At 51.8% G+C, this 27,722-nt stretch overlaps 6 protein-coding genes across 6 annotated transcripts; 4 read left to right on the top strand and 2 right to left on the bottom strand.

The window, feature by feature from the left end:
* Positions 1 to 665: 665 nt before the first annotated feature.
* On the top strand, positions 666 to 6,556 carry CTHT_0004080 (putative transporter protein; the record flags this gene model as incomplete). Its single annotated transcript, XM_006690888.1, has 7 exons — positions 666 to 858; positions 966 to 1,127; positions 1,385 to 1,444; positions 1,511 to 3,445; positions 4,214 to 5,133; positions 5,614 to 5,714; positions 6,190 to 6,556. The coding sequence occupies 7 exons, from the start codon at positions 666 to 668 to the stop codon at positions 6,554 to 6,556; spliced, it is 3,738 nt and encodes a 1,245-aa protein (XP_006690951.1).
* Positions 6,557 to 9,537: 2,981 nt separating this feature from the next.
* Positions 9,538 to 14,199, bottom strand: CTHT_0004070 (uncharacterized protein; the record flags this gene model as incomplete). The annotated part of the gene is made up of 7 exons (XM_006690887.1): positions 9,538 to 10,024; positions 10,083 to 10,695; positions 12,063 to 12,535; positions 12,673 to 12,783; positions 12,854 to 13,038; positions 13,115 to 13,194; positions 14,121 to 14,199. 7 exons carry the CDS (start codon positions 14,197 to 14,199, stop codon positions 9,538 to 9,540), a joined length of 2,028 nt encoding a protein of 675 aa, XP_006690950.1.
* Positions 14,200 to 17,193: 2,994 nt separating this feature from the next.
* On the top strand, positions 17,194 to 17,702 carry CTHT_0004060 (uncharacterized protein; the record flags this gene model as incomplete). Its single annotated transcript, XM_006690886.1, has 2 exons — positions 17,194 to 17,409; positions 17,469 to 17,702. 2 exons carry the CDS (start codon positions 17,194 to 17,196, stop codon positions 17,700 to 17,702), a joined length of 450 nt encoding a protein of 149 aa, XP_006690949.1.
* A 976-nt stretch (positions 17,703 to 18,678) lies between these two features.
* Positions 18,679 to 21,200, bottom strand: CTHT_0004050 (putative ubiquitin binding protein; the record flags this gene model as incomplete). The annotated part of the gene is made up of 3 exons (XM_006690885.1): positions 18,679 to 19,928; positions 19,983 to 21,096; positions 21,153 to 21,200. The coding sequence occupies 3 exons, from the start codon at positions 21,198 to 21,200 to the stop codon at positions 18,679 to 18,681; spliced, it is 2,412 nt and encodes an 803-aa protein (XP_006690948.1).
* Positions 21,201 to 22,420: 1,220 nt separating this feature from the next.
* CTHT_0004040 (uncharacterized protein) lies at positions 22,421 to 23,552 on the top strand (the record flags this gene model as incomplete). Its single annotated transcript, XM_006690884.1, has 2 exons — positions 22,421 to 22,547; positions 22,615 to 23,552. The coding sequence occupies 2 exons, from the start codon at positions 22,421 to 22,423 to the stop codon at positions 23,550 to 23,552; spliced, it is 1,065 nt and encodes a 354-aa protein (XP_006690947.1).
* Positions 23,553 to 24,799: 1,247 nt separating this feature from the next.
* CTHT_0004030 (putative transcription factor) lies at positions 24,800 to 26,917 on the top strand (the record flags this gene model as incomplete). Its single annotated transcript, XM_006690883.1, has 1 exon — positions 24,800 to 26,917. One exon carries the CDS (start codon positions 24,800 to 24,802, stop codon positions 26,915 to 26,917), a length of 2,118 nt encoding a protein of 705 aa, XP_006690946.1.
* Between the last annotated feature and the right edge of the window lie 805 nt (positions 26,918 to 27,722).

Genomic DNA, 27,722 nt, shown 5'->3' with positions numbered 1-27,722 from the left:
GGACAGTGGGCTGATGGGTGGTTCGAGTGATGGAGATGCCACGCAGCTGGCTTGCCGGCAACGATGCAGCAGTCACATCAAGAAGGACGGACGTGCAGCAATAGGGCGAAAAGCCGGAAGGCCGATGAAACAGGAGTTGTGGTGTTCGCTATGAGAGGAGGGTTGTTGAAGTTGACCTGCAACTGAGCGCTTCCCAGTTTCTGTGAGAGCCTTTCACCCCGCATTTGCACCATCCAAACAATTGCTGGTTCCAAAAACTCCCCTGCGTGGTTGCTTGCAGCGTGACCGCGACCTCCTGCCTTTGGGCTTCTGGAACCGTGCAACCTCGTGTGGGGTTTAGCACAGATCGGACCAATCGTAGAGCTTGCCGGACGAACGAGTGGGTTTTGAACCGCTGAGCGGGGGGCTGTTTGGACGACTAGATCAGCCAAGATCAGCCGGCCGTGGTGGGGCAAGCCAACGATCCACTCGGAAATGCTGGGGATTGATGGAGCCGTCTGCGATGCGAAGGCGCAGGTGATAACAGGCGAGTAAGAGCCGGTGAACGAGGCTCGATGTCCGGATCGATCGTCTTCTGCCTTTAATGACCCCCTTATTTTCCCTGCTGTGTGCTTCACGCGAGGGGGGCAGAGCAGCCAATTTTTTGATCACCCAGTTTTCAGTTCATGGCTCAGGAGCATTCCCACAGCAACAGCAGACCGGTTGAGCGGGTTGACAGCCTGCAAATGGCACAGACGGCCCCAACAGCCACGCAACTGGAACAGCAAGCATCACAACAACAGTCACCGCCACTCTCCCATGGGCTGGACGCGCCCGCCGGGACTACCGAAGGTGCAATAGAAACACCTTCGACCTCAGGTGATAAAAGCAGTGCGGGCATTGCCTTGACAGCTCCTGCGAGCTCGTCAAGTTCAGCATCACGCATCGACGCGTACACCACTCTAATCTCTCCAACACAATACAAGCCTTGCCGGAGCCCCGAAATGGGCCCCATCTCCCGGATCTCAACGGCGGTCTCAACGCCGGAACAGCCACAACAACAGCCTTCCCATCCGGTGGTCTTGGCCCAAACATGTCGAGCAGACGAATGCTTGCTCAAAATGCTCGCACGGCTCGTCGCTTTCACTGTAAGTAGTCCATATTCCTGCTTCGTTTTGCGCCGGGGAAGAACCAATGCTGACCGCTCGATGCTGTAGGATGTCTTCCTTGCTGGACTTGTATGGTGCTCTTCGATGGTGTGGAGTGATCAAGGCATGCTGACTGGGCCAAGGTTATTCCCCTAATTCCGTTCCTCCTTGAAAGCAGGAGTCATGTTCCCCAGGGGCAACGTAAGCCACTCTTCCTGCTTGCCATGCACACTTCGCTGACTTGCTTGATCGTCAAGTCCAAATATGGACTGCCGTCCTTGTATCGGCCTACGGCGGCGCTTCTGCCGTTATTTCTCGTACGAAGCCCTCGAGAGCCCCCCTTTCTCCCCGTAATGCATCGTTCTAACGCGCCCCGTATGCAGCTCTCGTCTCTCATCTCCCCCAGAAAGGGCTCTGGCCCTTCGCCGTGCTCTTCGCCGGCCTTGTGTGCGCAGCGGCTGCGTTAAGGGTTTTTCAGTCTTATTCTGATGTCTGCTCGCTCATTTTCGCGCGCGCTCTGCAGGGTATCTCGGCTGCTGCGCTGACGGCTGCGGTTTCTGGCATTATCGCGAAAGTCGCGTGTGCTGCTGGCCGTCAGGCCACTCCTCTTTCTCCGGCCGTTACCCAAAATATGGCCATGACCATAGCTCCGGCCGCGGCTGGGCTTCTGCACGACTATTATAACGTCAACGTTGTCTTCCAACTTGCATACGGCCTTGTGGGGGCGAATGCGCTGTTGACGCTGATTGCAGCGCTGGCCAATCAGAGTCATCAGCCCACAGAGGGGCCCGACAGCTGTCCAGTCGAACCACAGGCTCGTGGCTATGGCACAATCCACTCTGGCTTTCCTCGGTCCGGCTCTTCCCCAATTTCTTCGAGATCCATCTCGCCTGCATCGTTCCCACTATCGTTCCCACCCAGATCTAGCCACAGGGAGCCTTCCACGTTCCACTCCAATGTCACCTGGAGCCATCGGGTTCTGGTGGCCTTCTTTGGTTATCTGGTAATTGGGCTGCTCACCTCCGCTCTGCAGAGTGTGCTTCCGCTCTTCGTCCAGCGCCAATTCAAATGGCCTGTGTCTGCAGCCGGTCTCATTTTTGTTCCCTTGTCAGCTCCCGCCGCCCTCATCGGTCCTCTTTCTGGTGCTTTAGTGGCTCGCATTCCCACATCTGCCCGCTACCTCACCGCCTTCGGTTTCACCGCCAGTATTCCAGCCTTCGTCTATCTCGGGCAGCTAGACGGCAGCACAAAACTTAAGCTGCACGCCTTCATCATGACACTCACCGGTCTCTCCTCCGCCATCGCGCTCGCGGGGGACCCCTTGATCGAGGAACTCACCAACGCCCTCAACGCCAGCGGAAGCACAACAACGCATGTCACGACCCTCCCTAACCTCGCAGCTTCGTGGGGAAGCTTTGTTGGCCCTCTGTTTGCCGGTGCCGTCACCTCGCTCTGGGGATGGGCGATCATGAATAGGTCACTGGCTCTGGTTAGCGCTGCAGCCGGCTTGGTCTCGCTCTTCTTCCTCCAGGGCTGGATCCGGAGCCCGGCACCCGAGGTTCGCAGTCATCGCACGGAATCCAGCTCCGACGAGGAGTCAGCTCCTCTCCTGGCAAGCGAACGCTCCGGCAATGCCGTGTTCAGCAAACTCGCAGCCCACAAGCAGGAGGGTGCCGATTGCAGTCGTCGATCAGATTCTGAATCGTCCTCGCCGCACACGCAAAAACGCCGCAAGCATCGTCGCCATTTCAGCGTCGATAACTTCTCCCTCACCACCAGTGCCGGCCCAGGCAGCATTGACTCGACCACATCATCCGTCCGTTTCCAGGCCTCGCTCGAAACCCCCATTCCTAGCCTCCCTCGCTGCACTCATTCCTGCGACAGCAAGAAACCGGCTGCTGCCCCGGAACGCCGTTATGTCCTGCGCGAGGCCGCCGAGGAAGAAACAACAACTACCGACCCCCTGCTGGCTGAGGGTAGCCTGTACGTGATCGACGAGGAACGTGATCCGGCCGCTTCTACTGTTAAGGCCGACAGCGAGGCCAAGAAGAACAAGAAGAAGAGGAAGGTCGCCGTGTTTGAGGAGGGCACCGCACCACCTGAGCTGCTGGCTCGGCACCGGCATCACGTTGTGGCTATCAATGCCATCGATGGCACTGCTCAGATGGTTGAGGGTGCCGATGCCCAGAGCGTGGGGCATTCTGTGTGTGTCACGGAAAACCTGAGTCAGAACGATGATGAGGAAGAGGAGTTAGAGCAGACTGCGACTGTTCGGCGGTATGTTGTTGTGATTATTGAAGAGGATGAGGCTGAGACTGGTAAAGCTGAAGAGAGGAGGTGATGAGATGGGTTCTAGCATGAAATGGTTCGAGGTTCTCTATTTATTGGATTATATCAGGGGACGAAGTTGACAATTGTTAAAGCTGAAGAGCGAACAATTATCAGATGGGATACACCATGGGTTTGGTTTTGGGTTTGTTTTTCTATTGGTTTTCTGGGGAAAGAGTCTCTGCATTTCAAAAAAAAAAAAAAGTGAATGTGAATTTCTCGAGATCGAGATGGGATGAACTCACGGATGTACAAGGATCTAAGGCAAATATACCGGGATCAGCTGCTAAACACATGTTTTTGGGACTGAACTGAATTGGCTGAGTCAATTATAATTGCTTATCATACTGGGCTGAGTGTTGATGGTTCTGTGTGACAAGACGTGCAACCCCCAAATGATTGGGACTGTTGTCTAGTGAAACTTTCCGAACTCGTTCATATCCGAGCGACGACAGCTCTGAGACCTCGCAGGTTAGCACTGTTTGAGCAGAGGTGGTTCTAAGCACATACTAACCATTGATGAGCCGCAACCATACAATGATCGAATGGATTGCCGTCATCATGTTGTTGGATCTGTTCATTCTGCAGGAATTTGTCAATGCCCTTAGACCTTTTTGGGTTTACCAGGACCTTGTGAAACCCAGCCAGTTCATGTGCTCCCCAATTTGAGACGAAAGGCCTAAATAGTTAACAGGGAAAAAAAAAGGTTTTCTTCCTCATTTTCTTTCTGAAAATAGTCAACAATATCATACCATAAGCTCCAGGCTTCAAAGCCACCCTGGATAAATGGTGGGCGCCCTCAATCGCCCCCTTTCCCCATTCTTCCCAAACACCGAAAACTAACTTGGCTTCCAAGTCTGCACCGGCGGTCGTCGTCTTCACCCTCGGTTTCCTCGGCTTCCTGCTCGTTCTGGCCGCCATCGGCCACTGCATCCACGACGGCCGCTTCAACCCCAGCTCGCGGACGGCGGTCCTCGTGTACAACGCCTCCTTCGCCGCCGCCGCCGCCGAACGCCTCAACCCGGGGGGAACCATCTCCCCAGACATCACGGCGTTTCTGGCGCAGCAGGTCGAGCAAGAACGTCAGAGAGCTCGGGAGGAGGAACGTGCACGGTCCCGGGAGCAGTCCGGGCAGAGGACGGGCCCGTGGCAGCGGGGATGGAGCTCCCTTCTTCCCCGGGGATATGGGTCTGGCGGTGCGCCTACGTCTGGTTCCCGCTACGGAGTCGGGCCGCCGCCGCCGTCCTCGTCAGGCACGGGCTTTCCCCGGCCCAGACAGTGGTGGGTGCGGGGCCCTGCGCACCAGCGACCCAACGATCTCGAGTCTGGTCGTCATCCGACCCGCCCCCGCCAGCAGCACCGGCGCCGCCCCCCTCGTCGCCGCGACAGCAGCGAAAGCGATAGCGATATCCCCTGGCTGTCCTACTGCTGGTGGCTGGACCCGGACGTGGACCCGGATCTGCCGCCTTATCCGGGCCCGTCGCTCTCGTCGGTGGAAAGGAGATACCCCGACCCCGTAGACTCTGCCTCGCCCCCTCCGTATGAGGAGGCCTCGCAGTTGGCGGCTGAACATGAATCGCCCGCTGAGTCTGCTGGGTTAGCGGATGGGCGCCACGTGTTGGCAGGCGGGGAGCAAAGTGCAGGGGATGCGGTTGATTTACCGCGGGAACCGCCTCCGGTAAGTTTGTTTAGATTAAGATGCATTTGAATTTTGATCTCTATTGCGGGGCTGGGAGTTGGTTAGGATGGAAGGGATGCTGACAAGATGAATTCTTAAGACTTATGCAGAAGCAACGCGTTCAAGTACCCCACCTGAACGTTGAACGTCGTGGTGTCAAGGGCTGAAAAAAAAAAAAGGGGACACACAATGTTGGGCTAGGAACCCTCTGTGTCCTTTTGGGCATCAGATGTGCTGTGTGCTACGTCGGCACTTGCATTGGGAGGAGACACGTCATAATGCAAGGGCACTGCCCAGGACATGAAACTTTCAGGTGCTGATTGTTGAGGTTGGGTCGCTTATCGATAGAGGCCAGGCCCACTAAGCTGCATCACGGCAGCGGCCCAGCAGTCAGCGGCAATGCTGTCGTGATATCTTAAAGAGGCGGGCATTTCACTGCAGACCTGTTAGCTGCTGAGAAATATCGCTAACTTCAAACAGCAGACAGCTCAATCTTCGGGGACCTCGATGTTCCCGTCTCCCGAGTCCCAACAGGACGGATTCCTGGAGGGGAACACAGTTCATGTCGCGGGTAGAAAACAGTATGTGGGGATTATCCCGAGCACAAAACGTTGGCAAACATGCGATATCACCTTGCACAATCTCGAGATGGAATTCTGCAAGGAAAGAAACGTTGATTCAGAGAGTATATAACAAGGATAGTGTCTCCCTAAGCAGTCTGACCTCAGGCGGTGCGGGAGCTGGTTACACCGAGGTCCAAAGATCTGATCAATGACGTCATGAGCTCGGCCCGAACCCCACACCAGAGGCAAAGCCCTTGGAACGCTTGGGCCCGTAGCCGGTTGATCTCACAACCCCCAAATTGACATGTGAACCAGACATGCCGCATCGGTCTTGGGCCAACATGCATCAAAAGTGACCTGCAGTTTTCTGTGATTTCTTGAGAGCCTACCTGCTGCTTCAACATTCCGATTTCAAGGCAGCCGCAGCCATTTGCCTGGATTGATTTTTTGTCGGGACTGCATCCAAACTTTGCCCAAGTCCCAGTTGCTGTAGTCCAGTCCCGTCACCTCAGCTCCGCATCATCCTCGACCCTCCTAGTCAAAACTTCACAAAGCTAAAGTTCACCATCAATCCCAAACCCAAAACCCCCAAAATGACCCGCTCCCACGACAACAAAGCCCGCGCGACCAACATCGTCACGCCCCTAGAGTGGACAGACGAGGTGCCACACAAGTGGTGCGGCAAGCTGGACAAGGGCCGCTTCGGCAAACCCAACAAGGCTCACAAGTGCGACGCGTGCATGCGTTTTCGCGCTCGCGGCATCAAGGCCCAGCAGGCCGCGGGCAGGGAGAGAGTGCGCGAAAAGATGGACTGGGTCGCGTCAGGCGTGTGGTGGGATGCCGGGGGTCCGGGGTGCTAAGGGGGAGAGAAAAGGGAGAGTTTCAGTTGGGGGAGAGGATGAGGTGAGGTTAATGGTAATCAGGCAGTGAGATGTGACTGTTGTTCTCTTCCGATGTACTGTAGTTCTGTTAAATGTATCTGATCCAATGCCCAAAGACAGGTAGGAGGTTGCGAATTTGCTTGAGGACTCAGAAATGGCAGAGATTCTTGAAATTTCAATCCATCAGCCAATCCGGTAACTTACAATTATTTGTTTTTTTTTTTTTTTTGAAAGGGGGGGGGGGAAGGCGGGGAAGGACGCTACCCGAGAGTGGGGGCAACCATTGGAGAGATTGAGAATGCAAATAAGTTGCACAGTAAGTGTCGATATCAAATCCTCCACACAGCGGTTGCCTGTCCAGCCCATAAAGTCTTTGTTTACGTCCTTCAGGGGTATGACAGCATGCCTAGCATTGCATTAATTGGCACCTTGGGGAAACAGTTAATTCTTAACAAATGAAGTGTTTGGGTACGTGCGTTGCAATAATTGGTGCAAGCTTGCAGCACACACCCAATTCCTCTCAGCAGCCTCGGGGTTCTACGTGGCCTTATACTTTCAAGATATAAAGTAGGTGTCCTGTTGAAAGGTGCGCAATTAATGACCAACAAACCTCATTGCTTCTTCTCTGTGAAGAAGAAGGTCTTTATAACACTTTCTGGGAAGTCAACTTAACAGATCGCAGAGATAAATCGTGTTATTGGGAACTTAGAAGCTGTTCTCCATTTAACCTCTCCTAATGACAGAGATAGCCTCTCGAGATTGGCTACAGTTATCGGTTGGATAGCCACGAGATATTGGCAAGAGGCAGAACCCACTTGATCCACAGCGCGAGTGCTTGACCTTAATGCTTTCAATATCTTTCGAGGACACACGTGTTTCGCTGTGCTGACAATTCGAACTGTGTACATCCGACAAGCTGAATGCAAAACCCACGGGCTCTATTAAACAGTTGAAATCGTGGGCACAATGTCATTAAACAGACGGATTCGAAGTTACTTAAGTCTTTGTTCCATAACATGTGACTAAAGCTCAGTAAGATAGCAAGTTTTAATTGACAAGTGCCACATGTTTGTCAGTTGCCAGCTTTTCGCTGAACTCTCGATTGATTCTGATATTTGTCATGAGATATACGTACTGGCCGTCCAAGAAAGTAAGATTCGCAGGCCCGACGATAATTCGCACAATTACTGTTAGAACAGAGATGATACCGAGGATTAGAAGCACCTTGGCAACTATTAGGTACCTGCCTGTCCGTTTGGGATGCTCAGATCCCAACAAAGGATACTCGGGCCCGTATTTCACTTTGCTACTCCGTTCCAGGCTTCCAATCCAACCCCGTCATTCCAATAAGCTCCTGGAAAAGCCTTTTTGGCCTGTTCTGGACTTGAGGAAAGAAAGCGCTGTGCGCTAGATTGTACTGAAAGATAGAAGGTCACGCCTTCTGCGGGTGCATACTGGGGTGAGCTAGCAGCCTGCTCACGATTTGACCTGAATATATTATCTGAAATGGACCCCCCAGTTCTCAAAGTCCAGCCCGTATCATAAATTGTAGTGTTCTTGCTAAAAGCTAGAATTCAGGCCCCGTCGGACATCAACCTAGTGTTGTCAACCACGACCAAACAGGATTCACCTTGAGCTAAACGGGTCACTTCGGTCAATGCAAATTGGATGTTGTTTCCTAATCACTGCTTCACAGGCCATCGAGTTATGTTGAATTTTGGGTTCGTGTCGTTTTACTTCACTGCATTTGCAGCTTTCGGGATCGTATTTGTCGTCCATTGAATGCTGGCTTTGCCTATGAGGGCTTCCACGTGGATGATAGGGTCATATTTGAAATCATCATCCTCCAATATTTGTAACTCATTCGACCTGCTTATGTTTTTGAAACTTCGGTCAAGAAACCTCCAAGTACCTTTTTGATATATAACCGTAGAGAAAGAGACTGAAGACATCTGGTTCCAGAGCAGCGTTCCTTGACCCTTTTCCCAAAAAGAAACATGCTGTTCAAGAAGAGCCATGGCTTCTTTGTCGCAGATGAAATACTTGGAAAATTTCGATCAATTGCACTGGAAACTCTTGAGTAGAACAGAAGTGGAAGGGACAAAAACCACATCCCCAAGTCTCATTGTTATAAGGAGCACTCGGCTGCTGGTTACCTACAAAGAGAAACTGACTGATAGCCATATCAAGACGGCTTAAGAATTGCATATCCTGAATGCTTGATGGCGCCAACAACTGATGCAAACTTTCCAGGGTGCAAAATGTATGCCTGAGTTGGTCCTTTAGCGAGTTACTACAAAAGTCAGGTGTTAGAGTCAAGAAGCATATCTGTCAGCCTGGCAGTACGGTCACCTTATCCACTTACTGGATGAGAAAACTTTTACCCCTCCTCGTATGAGATTGATTGTCATCTGCATGCATGCAAATGTGAACCACGACGACAGCCCTTCTTTATGCCATAACCGTGCAGCAAACCTGAAAAACAAACTTATCATTGCTCTTGCAATTCATTCATTAGTAACATGCACTGCTGCTTATTTCCCGGATATCTGCGCTCTTTGTTAATATCACCGGGGCTAACGAGGGGTGGAGGTTCGCTTGAGACTTTCAAGTTGAACTATTTGGGGTGCTCATTAATGGATATGAGGACATTCTGAGATCCTAGCTTTTCACTTCCAAGAACTCATGTCAATATAGATATACTAGGACTTTCTTGTACACAATCATCTACTCATTTACATGTTTTATCCTTCACTGCATTGTCAAAAAGTGGAGACATATCATGTTTGGAATTGCGTTCATCCAGCTGCCCACAAAACCAGCTTCCAGTCGCCACATCACCAGGTCATTAGGTATTAATACACTCATAAGCAGCGCGCAAGGGTATCTCAAAGAGTCTATGGAAAACATATCCAGAAAATAACCAAATCCCTAACCCCTGACTGTCACAAAACTCACAATCACTCCCTTAGGATGGCAAAACACCAGTCAGGATGGGCAACATGAGGCTTCTTCAAATTCTTCTTCATAAAGCACCGGTGCTCGCCCCCCACGTCGTCGCCCTCGATATAACCCCACGAGCAGCCAGTGCACTGATCGAACGAGGCACACGTGTGCATGCAGTCAGCCATGCTGGCCGTATAAACATTGCCTAGATCGATGGCGTTGCCATCCTCGCTACCGTAGTCGATGCCACAGATGCGCAAGAAGCTTCGGGTTGATCCAGGAACGTGGTAGACCGTGTTGTTGAGGGCAGGACAGTCGGAGTTGTACTTTGGTCGTGGCTTCGATGAAGTGAAGCCCGCGGTCACGTCGACAGTTTGGGTGGTTTCGAAAGAAGTTGTGCTGGAGGGGTTTGAGGTGGAAGGAGGAAGTATTGCTAAAACTGTTGATATGGTTAACGTGGCCGTGGTTGAGTTGTCAGCTACTATGGGCTCCAGTGATGTGCTGTAGATACGTGGTCAACTATCTGTTCATTAGACCAGAGTATCTGGATATTACTGACCTTGACTTAGAGTCTCCGGATTCACTCGTCTTCTTCAGTCCAATACCCAATCCGACCCCAACTCCAACAGCAACTCCAACAAGAAGCAGCACGCCGAGAGCAACAATGATCCATAGCAACCGTCTGCTCTTTGCCGGGTTGGTGACATTGCTATCGGCTACGCTCCAAGCGCCAAGCTCACTCTGCTCAGGCTGTCCATACTCGCGATCGCTCGCGTTGCCCCCTCCCGCTGCCGAGCCTTCAGCTACCGGGTTTACAGCCCCTCTTTGCTGCGATGATTCTTTATCCTGAGCTTCTGCCTCGGGCGGAGGTGTCCCCTCCCGGTAGAATGTGTAGTGATCTAGGTTTTCAGTCGTATCATTGTTCCGGTCGTCCCAATATATTGAGGGTCCTGGCGGTGGCGGCAAAGGTGAAGCTTTGCCTCGCCTTGAGCTGGGTCGTCCACTGCTGGAGTTAGGAGATGATGGTTGTGGTGCGAAGCGAACACGTTGTGGGCTGCTGAAGTTGATGATCTTCTGCCCCTGGTCTCTGTCTCTGGGGTATGGCGGGTGGGACGCAGATCCCTGGGGGCTCGACGGGTCCATCATTCGGTTAGAGCCGAGGGCCCATGTCGCTGGATTTCAACTCTGAATGCTGGTGATGTTCCAACTTTCTTTCCCTTATGCGAGTCCCCGTTCAATCGTGCAAGACGCGATGCTCGATGTCCAGCGCCAGAGGGCATCTGCTGAGAGGAGAAAGGGGAAAAAGGAAGAAACACGGCACCAGCAGACAGAAAGCAGACATCCCACCAGCAGGACGGCAGCACCGGTTCCCTGCAACCCTGCTAAGGCCAGCCCCAAACATTGCATCGCCAAGGCCCCAACTCCAGATGGTGCCTGTCCAGAATGGAAGTTCAATCCCGGTCGGCGTAATTTTGTAATTTCGCCAAAAACATGGATCGTGAAGAGCCCAGAGATACCGATGGCCTTGCTGCACGCTTTGACCTCAATGCCTCGCACCGATCGTGACACCAAACGGGGGCGCAAGATCAAGCGGATAAAGCCGAAGTGGACCCTTCGCTTCTCAGCATTATTGTTGACAGCAAAGACCGGAAAATGCAGGATAACATCTCGAACACTCCGCAGAGTGTTTGTATCAACGTCAGTGAGAGGAACACGGCTTGCCAAGGGCGAGCTGAAAGACCCTCCCACAGTCACTTCAGCCACACAACGCCCAGCCCACCACAGCTGACCAACTGACAAAGAAGGCTACAGTCCATTTTCTCGGTCTGTGAATTCCGCTGGCAGCCTGCTGATGCTCCTATGCCAAGACCACGCCTTGCCGAGATCAGAAATGTGCGAAAGCTTGACCCGGCGCCCATTGATCGAGATGTGGGCATGGGGACATTCCTAGGTGACATCGACAGCCCTGCCATTAAATAAACTTGGAGACAGACACATGGGAATTAGTGGGCAAAGTGAAGTTCACCAGCGATCGATCCTGTTGACCAAGTTGCATTACGGTTTAACCTGGCGAAACCATTGCTTCTAGCAGGGGTGCAGAACATCCAGAAGGAATTACCGAGTATACGGCCAGGATATTTGCTCTGTGGAAGTGTGGATGGGTTGTTCAGATGATATCTCTGATCAAAAAGACACAAGAAACCGGTGTTGAAGAACACATTGCTATAGAAGTACTTTGCCGCTGTTGCATGGTGCCAGTCCTCACAACCTATACAACCTAACTGCAACCCTCAAGCTGCAGGTTTCTAACCCCAAACAACCCGACGAGGGACATACGGATGCAAACCAGATCTGCGGAAGTGGGTACTCAAGTGGGCGATCATGACTCTTGTTTCTTCTTCTTTCCAACCCAGAGGCCCCGTGAGAAAGAGACAGTATCCTATGGAGAGAGCTCAGCGTCGACCCTCAACCAAAATTTGAGCCAGAGATAGCGAGAGAAGGGGGGGGGGAGGAGCGAATGAGAGACAAAGCTACATACCTTCAAGGTCCCCAAGCAAAACCTCATTCATCATGAGACCAACTTGCTTTAGCTGTGGATCTGTGGGCCAGCTACCCAGAGGACACCTGAGGATTTTCTCTTCCAGGTCGACAAACCCGGCTGCCTTCATGCCTTTTGTTTGTAGTCCGTCCTCAACTACGCGGAAGGTCTGACCTATTTTTTCTCCTGCTATCGAGAAGGCTTGTACAAACTGACCGATTGGGCTGTCCGGTGTTATTCCGCCCTTCTCGCAGGTCCAGCCAATACCAACCTTATGGTGCTCAAACCATCCATCGGGCTTGAGGCAACGGAAGGCCTCGCGATAGAACTTGTCCCAATCGCGAATGCATCCATTCAAGAACCGAACATAAATAAAATCAAACGTATTTTCTGGCCAGGCCCAGTCTTGGTTTGCATCATCGAGCTCGAACGTAAGGTTGGGGGGGTCCAAAGTGGTTGAATTGGTGTAATATCTGTCCCCGTGACTTGAGCATTGGGGAATTGGTCAGAGAAATCCCTTTACAAGAACAGAAATTAGGCATTAGCCTCAAATGCATCAACGATTATCAAGACTAGCTTGAACATGATAAACGGTTTATCTTAGACTTACATTGCCCAGTGACCTGTTCCAGTGCCAACATCGAGAACTTTCTTGACTGAATCTTTATCCAGCGGGCTATAAAAGAGTTTATCGCCCTGTAGTACAATGGTAGCATAATGCCTAGCAGAGGATATAAGCATTGTTCTTCAGAGCATGGATACTATGTGTCTCTTTGTTTCAAGTGACTTACAAGAGTTCCATACCCTCCCGGTGCTTATCGTCATTTGGGATCCAAGACTGAGCCTCGCCATACTCATGGTGGTAAGTTCGACCATAGCGTTTGCGGTACTCGAAGATACTTTCACGGAGAGAAGTGGTGCTGGTAGCATGACTCAGGTCAGAAATCGAATCCGTATCGTCATCGGCTACTGGGGGCTAATGTTGAAGCAGCACTATTAGATCTGACCTCCTCATCGTTAACAATACGGCTGGTTCTTTTCAAATGGCATACCGATTGCCTGTTAGACGCCGGAAGAATGTCAATCTTCGGAGTCTCAGTGGTATTCGTTGGGTAGTTTTTGTCTTTTGTGTCTGGTATCACGAGTGCGATGTTGAAAGTGAAACTAATGGTAATATCAAAAAGCACGATACACAAGTCAATGTGTAAAGATCAAGCCCTCCATGTGCAGTCTAAGCACATGAAGTAGGTAAAAAGATATTTGCAATGACCATGAATCGAGCCTACCTAGAATACCTTATATAAAATCGGTCATGGATGATTGGGATATGGTCTGCAGGAAGCCTAAAACAGCTCAGTTGCAGGACAGGGGCAGAACAGCAAGAAAGGGAGCTGCATCAATGTTGTGTTGGCCACACAATGAAACACTCGGTAGCTCTTGGAAGGGCAAGTCCCCTGCAAGATAAACTCCGAGCAGGGTTATAAGTGCCGTAATGAGATAAGAGGACTCTGCAAACTTTGCGAGCAAAAAGCCAGATGTATACAATTAGCTACCGTGATTAGGCATATGAAGCTGCTTGGAGGTTGTTCAGTAACCACATGACCTACAACATGCCCTCAGTTACGTAACCTACCTCTCTGTAAACCGTGCAATCTGTGCCATATGTGCAGCAGAAGTATTAACGTATGCATGCAGACATGCTGTAAAAGCTGCCTATGCAAGTGGCACGCATGCCTACGTGTGTTCAATGGTTGGAAAAACCAAAAAAACTGCAATAAAGCGGGACTAACCCAGTTAAGACGCAATATACAGAAGCGGAACACAATCGGCGGCTTTTGGTGATAGGAGGTAGCAAAATCGTGGCACAGATAGGGAGGTGCTTTCAACGTAAGGCATGCTGTGGAGGATGTAAAATGGATATGTCGATCTGGAAGGGATGCATATCGAGGACCGGACACTCCAGCAGAAACCCAAACACCTAGGCAAGGTCAGTTCTTATATGTTTCTTCCCCATGGAAGTAGTTAACGACATGTGATTGACGGACCTCTATGACCCACCTCTCCTCAGGTACATGACCGTGCTATGAAAGACAACGTCGCGGTCAGGGAAGTCATAGGCATCGGAGGAATCATGCATCGCCGAAAGCCGAGAGAGATCTTCCTCGCTTCGCCCAACGTTCCTGAATTGCTCAACGTGTGATCCGATATAGATTGCTGGGAGCTTGGCCAGGGCTGAATTGTATGTTTCCAGTTCCATGTGGATTGCAAATAATAATGTCTTCTCATCCACCAGATGGAAGGCTTCGGGATCGTTTACAGGCTCTATCCCAAGGCTGGAGCAGAACTCCTTGTCTACATCCGTAAACATTGGCTCCTGGATCACACGTCTGATCCGTTGACCAGTTCGTTGACCTAGGAAATGTCAGTGACCCAGAGTCATGTCTATGCATAGACATATCAGGATTGGGGGGTCCCACTCAAGTGATCAACAAGTGAGCAAAAGACGGCCGTTTGAATATGAGCAGTCAATCTCATTTTCAAATTCCCACTCTTTGGCTCAAACGGGCCAGGTCCTAAGCAAACAGCTGTGGTAATGACAGGGGGAGATGACTTGTTTAAAGCCTGTTCCCAGGTATCCAGAACCTTTTTCCACCACTCGGACTGGAGCCATTTATGCACTATGTTCCCATGATACCGTCGGAGATCATCAGCAGATAACTCTGGGCTTGGATTTGGTAGGCGCAAGTCGTTCTGGGCTTCAGGAGTAATCGTGTGCAGACGGCCTTTTTTGCGTTTGACCTGACACCACTCTCCTTGTGCCCCCATTGTGGACGATGGGTTCGAAGGGTACGACGAAAATAGGGAAAGAGGACTTGCAACTGTTTAAAATAGTAGTATCAAATCGTAGCAATCTGACTCAAATCCGATGAACAACAAACCACTTAGAACGGTCGAGTTTTGAGTGAACTGCAAATGGGATGAAATCGAGGGGTACATTGTTGTAAGGAGGGGCGATAAGGTACACCATGATAAGATGAATTTCTTAGTAGGAGTCACCGCCTTCCTTTTCCGGCGTCAACTTGCGCGAGGTGGCCTTGGCTGACAAATCGAGCCCCCAAGCCATGAGCTCACTTACAAACCTCTTGGACCACGGAGTGTAGGTAAGGAGTATAAGGACATAATGCATCTTGACTTTCCTTGACTATAAATGCCGTTCCTAAAAATTTATCAAGTCCGTGCCGTCGGTTTTTAACCAAATGATTTACTCGCTAGCAAAATGGAATAACGGTTCGGTAAGTCACAAGTCCCTCGCCTGAAGGATAATATCTCGATATTACATTCACTTATAGGTTGCTGACAGTTGTAATCCGTACTACATCACCAGTGGCTTGGAAAGTTCTGGCGAGTTGGAACTGGGCCGATTACGATCAGATACTTGCTTGTACACTACCGTGTCCGGTTACGCAAACCCTAGCACACACACATATGAGCAGCATCTGGCAGAAACAATGGTGATGCCAAACTAAACGGTGCCGTCAGCTCCCTGAGATACGGATCCGTACTCCGTATTCCGATGGAAGAAATTCCGCTGGAAAGGAACGACGTTGCGGGCAGATCCGATCAGATCACCAGAGCAAAACGCCCAGCACACCAGCTTCCTGGCACGGGTATGCGAGCAAACCATTGGTTTCCCGATCGGGTGTCTGGGCGCTTAGCTTCGTGAAAGGGTTGGTCGACAAGTGCCCGGTGGAGAGGAGCACCCTATGTGACTGTGAAATCGGGCCCGGTGCCACTAACTACCAACCTCTTCCCGCCGTGTAACTCGGACCGTCCCCTCGTGGCGTTCCGGTCCTTCGCTTCCTCTTAGATCGCAAGGGTCTTCATCTCAGTTGCTGTGCACATTCGCCGCGAATGTTTTGCACAAGAGACATGAGAGCGCCAGAGCATTATTGACGGTCATCGGATCGCTCGCTAGGGGAGCGACGTTGCGACTCCTGTTTTTGCGCAATTTGGGCCGTCAGCAAAGGGAAAAATGCAGTGAAACGTTGCGATTGGCGGGAGGTGTGGAATTGCTCACGGCGGATGAGGGCCATCGTCGATGTGATGGGCTTGCGCTCGCCCCTCAAGGCAGAGCGACTCGCCTGCGGCCAAGCATGCCGTTTGCGGCCTGTCATTGGCCACATTTGGGCTCAGGCGACAAGGGAGTGGGAGGGTCGGCATGCAGCTCTCAACCACCTGCAGCCGTTTTCAGCGCTTCTGAGTGGCCGGCAGCCCTGCTGGTGCGCTGCTGCCAAAAAGCCGTCCAGACTGGGGACTTTCGGCATGCGAGAGTCGGACCATGGCCCGGTTCCTTGCCGTCGCCGTGCAGAGAGGGGAGGGCGACGGGCTAGCTGCAGTCTCTGGTTGAAGTGACCCATCACAGCGGCTGGAGAGGGGCCGCCACATTCTGCGTCTGGGCGATACCCTCCCAGATATTACCCTCCCGCTGTCCAGCCTTTGCGGTCTTATTCTCTTGCTCCTTCTATGGATGCGTGCCACGGCGACCTGTCTTTGACATCAACTTTAGGGTTTGTGCTGCTTGTCGCCGCAGACTCAATCCACGTCAAAGCCTCCATCGAAGCCTCCGCCACTTACATCCCAATCACCGGTTGACGAGCGCGGGATCCGGCCTGGCGCCGCTCCCCTGAAACTGAGGAAGGACTGCGAGGAGCCTCGATTTCGAACAGGAGGAAGAGGATCTGCTCTGGAAAGCATAGAAAGTGAAGGAGTTTCTGCGGGGACGATCGCATCCTACCGACATATCACTCTTCAACATGCTTGCATCAACATTGCTTACAGTCGCGACCGCAGCGACTGCGTCCGCCCACGTTGTCATTACATATCCGGGCTGGAGAGGCAACAACCTGATCACAAACGAATCCTTCCCTTATGGAATGCAATGGGTTTATCCATGTGAGTTTCCCAACTCACCTTGTTCCATCTGTCATGAACGCACGTGCATTGACACTATTGTGAAGGCGGCGGTCTTGAAGTGACAAATAACCGGACATATTGGCCGACAACGGGAGGTGCCATAGCTTTCCAACCAGGCTGGTTCGCTGGCCATTTAACAGCCTTCATCTATGTCAACATGGGCTTTGGCACCGATGGTCCTCATGGCGGTCCTCAGAATATGTCCTTCCCGATGATCCCTCCTTTCCAGATTCTTGGGCCTCACAAGAACCCTTATCCTGGCACCGTCTGTTTGCCACAGGTTCCACTGCCTGCCAACACGACAGTCAAGCCTGGCGACAAAGCCACAATCCAGATCGTCGAGTTGGCCGTCCACGGTGCCGCTCTCTACTCGGTAGGATGCCCTCATTCTTAAGTTGAATAAGACTATGCCTGCTGACTCTGGCTTTTTAGTGCGTTGATATTATCTTTGCCGAACCGGGTGACCCGCGCATCCCCGAGGTCAATGAAACCAACTGCTTCAACAGCACCGACATTGGTGTCGCCGATATCTACACGCTGACACTGCGCGCATCGGGCGAAGACCCTAACGCTCCCAGGACCAGTGGCGCTAGTCTTGAGAACTACCGCTTCCTTGGGCATCTGCCGCTATTGCTTGTCGGCTTGGCAGCTTGGATGGTGCTATGAAGGTGTGAGATGGAGTAGTTCGTGACTGCGAGGGGAATTAGGCGGCCAGAGACCGCACTGTACATTTCAGTTCCATTTTTTGGGGGTCTCTTCCTTTTCGGTCTGTTAGGCGTTTTTCGGGTGATCGGTGACGGTAACGCAAGATATCCGGGCAAGAAGGTTTTTCCATCTCGGTCCATCTCGTAGGTTTTTTTGTTCACTCCTGGAATGATGAGATACTCTTGTCTTCAGAGAACTGCATTGCTCTACTTAAAAAATAATTTAGAAGAAACTTCATGCTCCTTGTCATCGAATGTGAGCATCTGTACCTATCCTCTGGCATTGGATCCCTGTAGTCTTTCGCCTTCTACAGCTGTTGTGTCTCCCAAAACGGGGGTTTAATGGGAGCATATCTGCATCAAATCCTCTCATATATTCTATCCTCATTTTTAAGGCGTGATGTGTTGTGTGTCGTATGTGTGATAGATGGGTTTTTGTTATGAGGAGTTTCCATGCGACATCTCTTGATAAGTTGCCCAGAACCCAAGAAATTCCTGACTTTTGGGCAAAGTGTCTCACCTGGCGCCGACCAAGAAGCGGCAATGTCGTTTCGAAACTGTCATCACATTTGTATATCACACCTCCGAGCGGTTCAAGAGCCGAATAGGTCGCTTACCGCCCGCTTCGTGAAGAAAAGTAACAGAGGTTTGCGGCTCTGAGCGACAAAGTTCCTGTGGGATCAACATATCTCATGTAATAGCATTGTCAAGAGGCTCAATATCACAGCTTATCGGAGTCTGAGGTTCCATTCATTACGGTCGTCTATCGCTAACTCACGAAGCAACGTTCTGCAGAATCGTTTTTCGTCATGAGAAACGCGTCCTGCTACCTAGGCGGAAAGGAAGAAAATGCCTGCCCCTCCTAGATCCCGGTCCAGCAAGGGCTAGAGTAGATTGTTATCATTTTCATAAGCAACCCCCTTTTCTTCGCGTTATCTCTACTGCTTGAGGTACCTCAAGCACTCTTGCGCCAGTGTCTTGATTCTGGCATCTTCCGTCTTCTTAGCGGCTTGCTTAGCCGTCTCCCCAACCTCAAGGGTTTTTGCAATTTCCAGGGCGTCCCCGCCGATGGAGAGGATCATTCCGATAGTCATCAGAGCACGGAAGAGTACTTCCGCATCACTCTGGCAATTAATGACCGCCTGGGCGACCTGACACAGTTGCATAAGCTGCTCGAGATCAATGGCATCGCGTTTGTTGAAAGCATGGCAAGCAAAATTGAATGAAGCTGAGGTCAAAGCGATCTGAAGGTGGGAGCTCTCAGGACCAATATATCCCTGAGGGCCTTCTACGCCGGTGAGACGAGCAAGGAGGTAAATGACAGAACTGGCTTGTGGCACCACGAGGCTCTTTCCTTCCTCCGTGGAGAAGAGGTTCACCACGGTACGCAAGGCCATCATCACGTTATTGACATTGATTAGACCCGCGTCAAATGTCCTGATGAGCTCATCCAGAGACATGTCACGCTCGGTAATTGGGTCCTGGGAGACCAAGGCACCCCGCAGTGCCACCTCCACCAGGTTTCCATAGACGCTATCTTTGAAGGAGGCGGCACCTGGGTAAAGGACGAAGCACCGAAGGGCATCGAGACCCGGCAGGCGGTCACCATAAGGCCAATTTGTAATGATGTTGGAAACACTCCGCTGCGCTTCCTGGAGACCTGCAGGAGCCTTCATCCTCGAGCCCTGGGCACCCATAGTTGCTTGCAGGGCTTTCTCTAGACGGTTAACTCCATCGGGGTTCATTGCGATGTGCTTATGACCGGCAAGCAAAAGCTTCTCGTTGAGACTTCTGATCTTCTTAGCAACCGGCTCCCACTTGGCTTGAGAGAGAGTAAGGTACTCAGTGTGCGGCAAGTACTTGGGTGTTGACTGTGTTGGTTGGTCAGATGTGTAGGCGTTTGACGATGCCTCAAAAGTTTGCCCAATAGTCGCGCCTTTGGTATTTTCAATAATGAACTTTCCAACTTGGTCGAGATAAGACATTGGAAGCTCGTTATTCTGAAGGAAGCGGGTGGCTGCGTCATACGGATTCTCAGAAAGGTTGTACGGCAATTTGAGAGGCGGAGCGCCCTCTTGGATATCGACGTCGAAAACGTAGTCGTACTCTTTACCATTATACTCAACTTTTCGACCGCTACTCGCTGTCGAGTCTACAACAGTCCCAACATGGATCCAACGCTGTTCACCTGTGGACAGGTTAGTGACGACCCTGGTGGAAGCTGCTAGGAGTGATCACTTACTCAGGGACCATTGATATGCCCCGATGCTCCCATCCTCCTCGCGGATCATCTTCACTTCACCTTCCTTTCTGCCTGCGTTCTGTTGGAGCCAGGTTGGAGGGTCTAGCTTCTCCTTATTGATAGAAGGGCCAAACTGTTGTTGGGGTATTGCGGACTCGCGAACTGACTGTTCGAACTGGGCGATTGTCTCAGGAGAAGCAATGCGGTCAGGGTTGCGGGTGAAAACACGGACAACGTTGTCGCTAGCGCCAGACACAATATCGCCGTTCTCCGGACATACAGCCACGGTCCAAACGGAGATGGCAGGGTGTGTAATGGTCTGGATACACTCTGAACCTCTCCAGATACGGACTGTTCTGTCCTCTCCGGAACTCACGATCTCGCTCGTGGGCAAGCATGCTAGAGAGTAGATGAAACTTTCATGGCCTTGCAAAATGCCAACCTTGGTGCCGTTCAACTTCCAGAGCTCAATCACACCGTCATTGCCGGCGCTGGCAAAGTCGGCACCACTGGGATGGCCTTTGAGGCCGGTAGGGAGCTTACATAGCGCACGCACGACTGAATTGGTGGTTAGAGTGCGTTGAGGTTCAAGCTCGCCGGTGTGGTTGGTTTTCCGGAGGTCAAAGATTCGGATGTGTGTGTCTGCGCTACCGGTGATAACGGTATGTTCATCATAGAACAGCACGGCCCAAACACTTCTGACCTCTCCGCCGGCATGTAGGAGGTAGACAGCGGGCTGCCACTTGTCGGTCCCCCACACGATTGCTTTCCCATCCCAGCTTCCTGATACCAGGTATGAACCGCTCTGCGACACATCAAGAGCGCACACGTTGTGTCCATGCCCAATCAGGAGCCTGTCGGCATTGTCGGTTGCGGTCAGGCTCGGCTGCTTTGCTTCGATGATAGCTTCGTGGCCGGCCGAGAAAATGAGTCCTTGAGACCATGCCTTGTTCGGCTTTAGGAAAGCAACGGAATTGATGTAGCCATGGCCTTGACTGGTTATGATGTGCTCGAAGGTTGGTGGCTTGTTCGTTGTCTTCCGCCAGAGCCGGACTGTTTGGTCGCGCGACGAAGATATGATGGTGTTAGCGTTAGGGAAACAGACAGCGCGCACCTGAGCAAACAAAATGTCAGCGCCCGACATAGCATGTGAGCGGTTAAAACACGTACATCTCCCTCGTGGCCCTTGAGCTGGGCCGAAAGCTTGAAATCCGGCATCTCGCAGTTGGTCGGGCGCTTCTGTTGGGTAGGGCGGGGTAAAGGGGATGAGTGCTGGTGGTGATGGTGATGCCGATGGGGGCACAGAGAGATTGCCGTCAGCACGGACCTCGAATGTTGGTCTGCAGCAAGAAAATATAGCCTTGTGAGGCTCCCGTTGTGTTTTCTAGAAGATACAGGATCCCCAAAGAGCACACAGGAGTCGGAAACTTGAAGTACTGTTTGTCGATGGAGGCTTGCTCTTACAGCGGAACGAAGGGCGGGGCAGACAGCTTGAAGTTGGGGAAAAGCGCCGCTGTTTCATGCTCCAGATAGGGCGACCCAGAGGTGTTAGTCGGCAGGTTATGGTGGGGTAGGTGGTTGGTGTCAAGGGAAGCTCTCCATGCTGCGTGGGCCCGACCTCAGCACCTTGTTGGTTTGCCAGAGCCCTACAGGTTTCAAGTTAATACAGCTCAATACGAACTGGCACCATAAGAGGAAGGACTGTCTTCAATGAGCGTGTTTTGCTATCATCTGGAATTACGGGATGCCGTATTGTTGAGAGGATGGAAACATTTCCATCATGGGACACCGTTGATGTACCAAAGCGGGCGTACTGTGGTAACTCGAGGCTGCCTGGTCTCGGGATTGCATTACCGAAAAGGCACCTACTTGCCCGCATAGAATGGAGCAGGTGCCCTTACACGTACCGCAAAAATCACTCTGCTTCCAAACGATGCAGAGGGTTTTCAGCCCTTCATCTACACAATCAATGATTGTATTTGGCCTTTGGCCATTTATGCGCGGGTTATGGATAAACTTATAAATCAGGGCTGAGCCTGAGTATGATGACTCGAATAATGGAACGGGGTACGCAGATACCTTGGTACTCTTTCAAGGCTTTTAGGGTTTGTGACAATCGGAAACAGGGGCATCGTGGGGTGCTTCAGGACAGCCCCTCCATGCTTCATCCAATCAACCGCGCAAGAAGCCCCCAGTAACCACGGACTTGGCCAACTCCACCATTGCACCCCGCGTCTTCGTGGCAACCGACCAACAACGCGGAAAGCGATCGTGCCTGAATTTCAGACTTCTGTCGTCGCTCCCCATCTCTGTCAGCTTGTTTAACATCCGACCTCATCCGCTGATTCAACCACTTTTCGACCAGCGCAACAGCAGTCCGCTCCTTACCACTACACACTCTTTTTGGGACTAGCTACCTCTCCATCTACTAGATCATCATGGGCGAAACAGCCCCGCGTCAATACGTTCCTTTGACATGCCACGGCCACTCGCGGCCGGTTCCTCACCTTAGCTTTTCACCGTTGGAGAAAGACGATGTTTATTACATGATTTCTGCTTGCAAGGGTTTGTACAGACCGACTTTCCTCAAAAGTCGTCCTCGTCCGGCCACTGACAAACCTACCTTCTACAGATGGCAATCCCATGCTTCGCGATGGTCAAACGGGTGACTGGATCGGAACTTTTCTGGGGCACAAAGGCGCTGTCTGGCAGGCGAGACTGAGCCCTGATGCCTCGACTGCTGCAACCGCATCTGCCGACTTCACAGCCAAGATTTGGGACACTCATACTGGAGAGCTACTGTTTATTCTCCAGCACGAACATATCGTTCGTGCTGTCGCTTATCCTTTCGACCGATCGGATTTGATAGCGACCGGCGGCTTTGAGAAGAAACTCCGCATTTTCGATCTCCAGGAAGCAAGGAAACAGGGTCAGCCCACCGATGCTCAGGGAATTGCCCAGCCCATTACCATCGAGCCGAGCAAGGCCTTTGAGATCGGGGAGGGTGTTCACAAAGAGGCCATCAAGTTCATTGTCTGGGCGCGGGATCCTAGCATCATCGTCACAGCCTCAGGCGACACACTTCGCTGGTTCGATATCCCTAAGCGGGAGTGCATCCGTGAGGCAAAACTTGACGGCGAGATCAAGTCTTGCGAGCTCGTGTCTCTCGCGCCCTCCTACACCTCTCAGACCGACATCGGCGGTGGCCTTCCCGTCCTGGCCGTTGCTGCGGGAAAGACTGCTTATTTCTGGGGCGGTATGCGAGCTGATGAGGAGCTTAAGCAGATGAAGCTTTCCCATGGCATCGCAAGCGTTGGAGTTGACCTCAAGAATCGAAAGATTGTTGTTGGAGAAGAGCCAGGCACTTGGGCCCGCGTCTACGACTGGGAAGATGGCAAGGAGCTCGATGTGCACAAGGGCCACCATGGCCCTATCTGGTCGATTGCATTTTCCCCTGATGGCAACCTTTACGCAACTGGCTCGGAAGATGGCACTATCAAGATGTGGAAGAACTGTGAGGGTTACTATGGGCTCTGGAGGGGTGGCGTCTCGAACAATAACACCGACTAGGAGATGGTCGAGAACCCACCTTCCATCCCAAATGGTGATGGTCCTGTTGGATTGCCTGTTACTCGAGCACCTGTTCAAGGTGTCGCCATTGCTGAAACTGCCTTAACGAAGGCAGTAAGTATTTCGACTCTCAATCCTGAAGCTAGCGGTCCCCTCCAGGAGAGAGTAGGTGGCCCCAACTTTCTCGTCGTTGGGAAGACAGAAAAATCGGTGTTGCCAGCAAACCCTCATCGCCCCATTCGCTCTGCCTGCTCTTTTCTGGTCCTCAACTACCAAGAAAATGAGAGACCGTCAGACCAGTCGACCCCTTCCCACCGTTCCGCACAGAGCATGCATTCAAACATATTGGAAGACAGCCCTGGCAAACGGAGGATGGAAGAATTTATGCGTCGATCAGCCCAGTATATGATTAGTGCTGTCAAGCCTCTGTCGTGAGGTTTCTCCAAGATGGCGGAGGACGATGCAGGAGGAAACATGGGCTGGACGCCTTCATCTACGAGACTGCATGAAGGGTGGCTGTTGTATGGCTAGCAGTAAACGGTCGACTATTGACCTGGCAGTTTGGGGTTCCCGGTTATCCAAAGTTATCCAGCGACGGCGAGCTTAACCCATTCCATCTATGTCGTATTGAATTCGGTAGTTTGAGAGCTCGCCAATGTTTGGTGCAATAACTGAATAGCAGTTAAGCCCCTGAAAAGCATCTGGGGCCCAAGGACATGAGATTAGAATATTTGCTCTATAAATAACATTAGTTTAGTCCCTCCGGCCATTTGTTTGCTGACAATCTATTGCAGTGTCACATGCTTTATCTTGGATGCATCAACTGGAGTCCATTTTTGTTGTTTCGTTGCGTTGATGCAAAGTCCCAATCGAGGTCAGCTCGACGGCATGTCGTAAGTTACAGTGTATTATGCTTCACTGTAACACCTGATGCGTGACAGAATGACGGATCAGAAGACAGTGGGGTAAATCGTGCACCCAGGTAACATGCATGTGCCAGGGTCAAGGCGCGTTAGTCTCCCCCACACCCACGCGCCTCTCTCTTCGGACCACAACGTCTGAAGTGACGTTCTGTGAAGATCGATTTGAGCAACCTGTTCACAGCGTCCGCATTTTTATTTTCCCCTCTTGTTTTTGCTCCTAACCAGACCCGGTAGTGTCCTGCATATTGAACTGTTCGCCAGATATCCACGCACGATTTGCGATTCGTTACTCAAAGTACAACAGCGCAACTCTCTAACGCCAGCATGGACGATGACTATGGGAGTTCCGAAAATGAGCAAGATGAGCTGGAGTTTGGTGATGACATGGAGGTAGACAATGAAGTCGAGGATGAAAACGAGGACGAGGAGGAAGACCAGGATGAGCAGGACGAGCAGGAAGCAGAAGTCGAGGCAGAGCCCGACGTGGACGCGGAAGCCGAAGACGATGCGCAGCCTACCGCTCCCGATGGCGGTGCCACTCAAGATGCCACGACGCGTGTGTCAGCATCGCAAGCACCGCCAAAGACTGCTGGCCAATGGCGACCCATCCTGCGCCAAGAGTATATTGACGCTCCTCTCTACGATATCGTGCCTACTATTGCCGCTCCTCAAGCCACCAGCATCAATGCTATGGCCATCACCCCGGACCTGCGCTATTGGATGACCGGAGGCTCTGATGGCTATATACGCAAGTACGACGGTATGGCAACCATTAACGGCAAGCAGCTTTTAACAGTCGCCCAGCGCCATCCCTTTGTCGATAGCGTCGTCAAGGCCGGCGTGCTCATGAGCTACTGGGAAAATGAGGAGCCAGCCCCTCCGAACGCACGTCCGGAGGATAGAATTCTGTCTCCAGTTTACAGTTTGGCCATTCATAGTCGGGCGTTATGGCTCCTTAGCGGCCTGGAGAGCGGTGGAATCAACCTGATGAGTGTTCGTCACGATGAAGGCAAAAGAATACATTGTCTCAAGGATGGACATACAAACGCCGTTAGTGTGTTAAAGCTTGCTCCTGACGAGAAGAGTGTATTGAGTGGCGGCTGGGATAAGGTTGTTCTCGACTGGGACCTCAACAATGGCAACGTTATTCGCCGTTATGAGGGAAGTGCTGGTCAGATCTCCGCGATCGAGTGGCGTCCGCTGAGCGGTGCTCCGATACCCGCCGAAGCAGGCGAACCCGCAACAAAGAGTGATACTTTCTTCGGTGATACGAGGCCACGGATTACCGGCTTATTTGGGCAGGACAACAGTTTTGGGGGCAACACCGCTAACGGCACTTCGGGAGCTGGCGGGGAAACCGGCGGCTCGGACGATCACGATTCCATCTTTGGCAGCCCCGCCGGATCGCTTTTTGGCGATAATGACACCATGGGTGGAGGCGGAGGTTTTGGAGACGAGGACGACGATTTTACCAGGGCAATGGATATGGCAATTCGGGAGGGCTCAAACAACAACACACTGGATCACTCGGGTGATTTCACAATGACTGACGTTAACGGGCCGTCAACAACGCAGTTGGAGTCTTCCACTGTACAAGACGGGCAATCAGCCCAGCAGAAGGGGACTGGTACCAACAGAGGGGAATCTCATGTCTCTAATAGCGACACCATGAGCAGCCAGACCGTTCAGGGGCAATCAGATAGTCAAGCCCTAACAGTTACAGATTCGCAATCGCAGCAGCAGGCTTCTTCATCTGTCACTGACGACCGACAACAAACTCAAACCACCAGCACAAACGATGCAGCACAAACGCAACAGCAACCGCAGCAGTCCTCCGCAGACCAACAATCACAAACCCAGCCAAGCCTCATCGTTGAAGCACCCCAACCCCCGCCGCACAACGACCCCACTCAGTGCTCCTCTACAACCTTCCTCAGCGCCGCCATTGATGGCACAATCCGCATCTGGGACCGCCGCATGCCCAACCCTGTCGCACGCATTAACAACCGGCGTGGCGTGCCCCCCTGGTGCATGGGCGCATGCTGGTCAATCGACGGCAACTTCATCTACGCGGGCCGGCGCAATGGCACAGTTGAGGAATACAGCATCCACAAGGCAACCTCCTCCTGGGAGCCCACACGCGCACTCAAATTCCCCAACGGCAGCGGCCCAGTGTCGTGCGTGCGGCCCATGGTCAACGGGCGACACCTGGTGTGCGCGAGCTATGATATCCTGCGGTTGTACGACCTGAGGGAGAATGCAGCGTTCAAGCATAGCAAGGTGCCGTTTATCATTATCCCAGGTCCACCCAAGGCAGGCGTCATCTCGGATCTGTACATTGACCCGACGTCGAGAATCATGATCTCCATTGCCGGCACGAGAGGATGGACCGGTACCAGCACAGAGGTGATGATTGGGTACGAGATCCACGTCACAAAATAAGTGTGTGAATGACGAGTTGAACGGAGGAAATACTGATATGGGGCTGTTTATACGCCTTCGTGCCGTGATGCGGTCGCTATGTTTTTAATTTTGTATAGGATCCTTTACCTCTCTGTCTGGCCTGGGTTGTGCTTGATCGCAGACGGGTTGAAGGAAAGGAAGGTGCTAGTTGACTGCATCATGATACGGTAGGCAATGTTATACCCATGAAATGCGTTGCTAAGCTAATACCCTAAGGGCATGGCGTCGGAGTGAAGGTCATCTAAAGAAATTTTGAGGAATTGCGCTCAACTCGGTTGCTAGCAATGCATAATCATGTCGCTTCACTGTCTCCATGTTGGACACTGCTCATTAAATGATTTCTTTTCCCCCATTGACTACAGGCCACGTACAGCAATATTTGCCCAATTATCCCCGATAAGAGGAACTGCACAACATCCTAACTTTCCGCCATCTGGACCCAGCACCGTCGAAACGCACGCAGCTGTCAATTGAATGGGTACTCGCTATGCCATACTGCATAATCTCGCGAATAAGGACAGGTTCTAAAAACTGCCTTAATGGCCGCTTTGCCTCTCCCAGCCAGCAGTATAAACAGTTGCGCAAATTAAGTTGGTGACTAAAGTGCTTGCGGATCTGCGTGAGATTTCCTGTCTTTCAGATCCATAAGCCTTGATCCCAATCCGAACCCATCTCAGGAAGGCTTGGTGGATCGTCACTAATAGGATTTAGAGAACAATATTATGTAACTACTAACAGAAGAAATACTTAGAATCTTCGAAAATATAGGTTATATCTATGAAGG

This window comes from Thermochaetoides thermophila (assembly GCF_000221225.1).
Source record: "Thermochaetoides thermophila DSM 1495 unplaced genomic scaffold scf7180000011806, whole genome shotgun sequence".
NCBI classification, from domain to species: Eukaryota; Fungi; Ascomycota; class Sordariomycetes; order Sordariales; family Chaetomiaceae; genus Thermochaetoides; species Thermochaetoides thermophila.
Note: the sequence above shows the minus strand (reverse complement) of the source record. Positions and strands in the feature narration are given on the sequence as shown.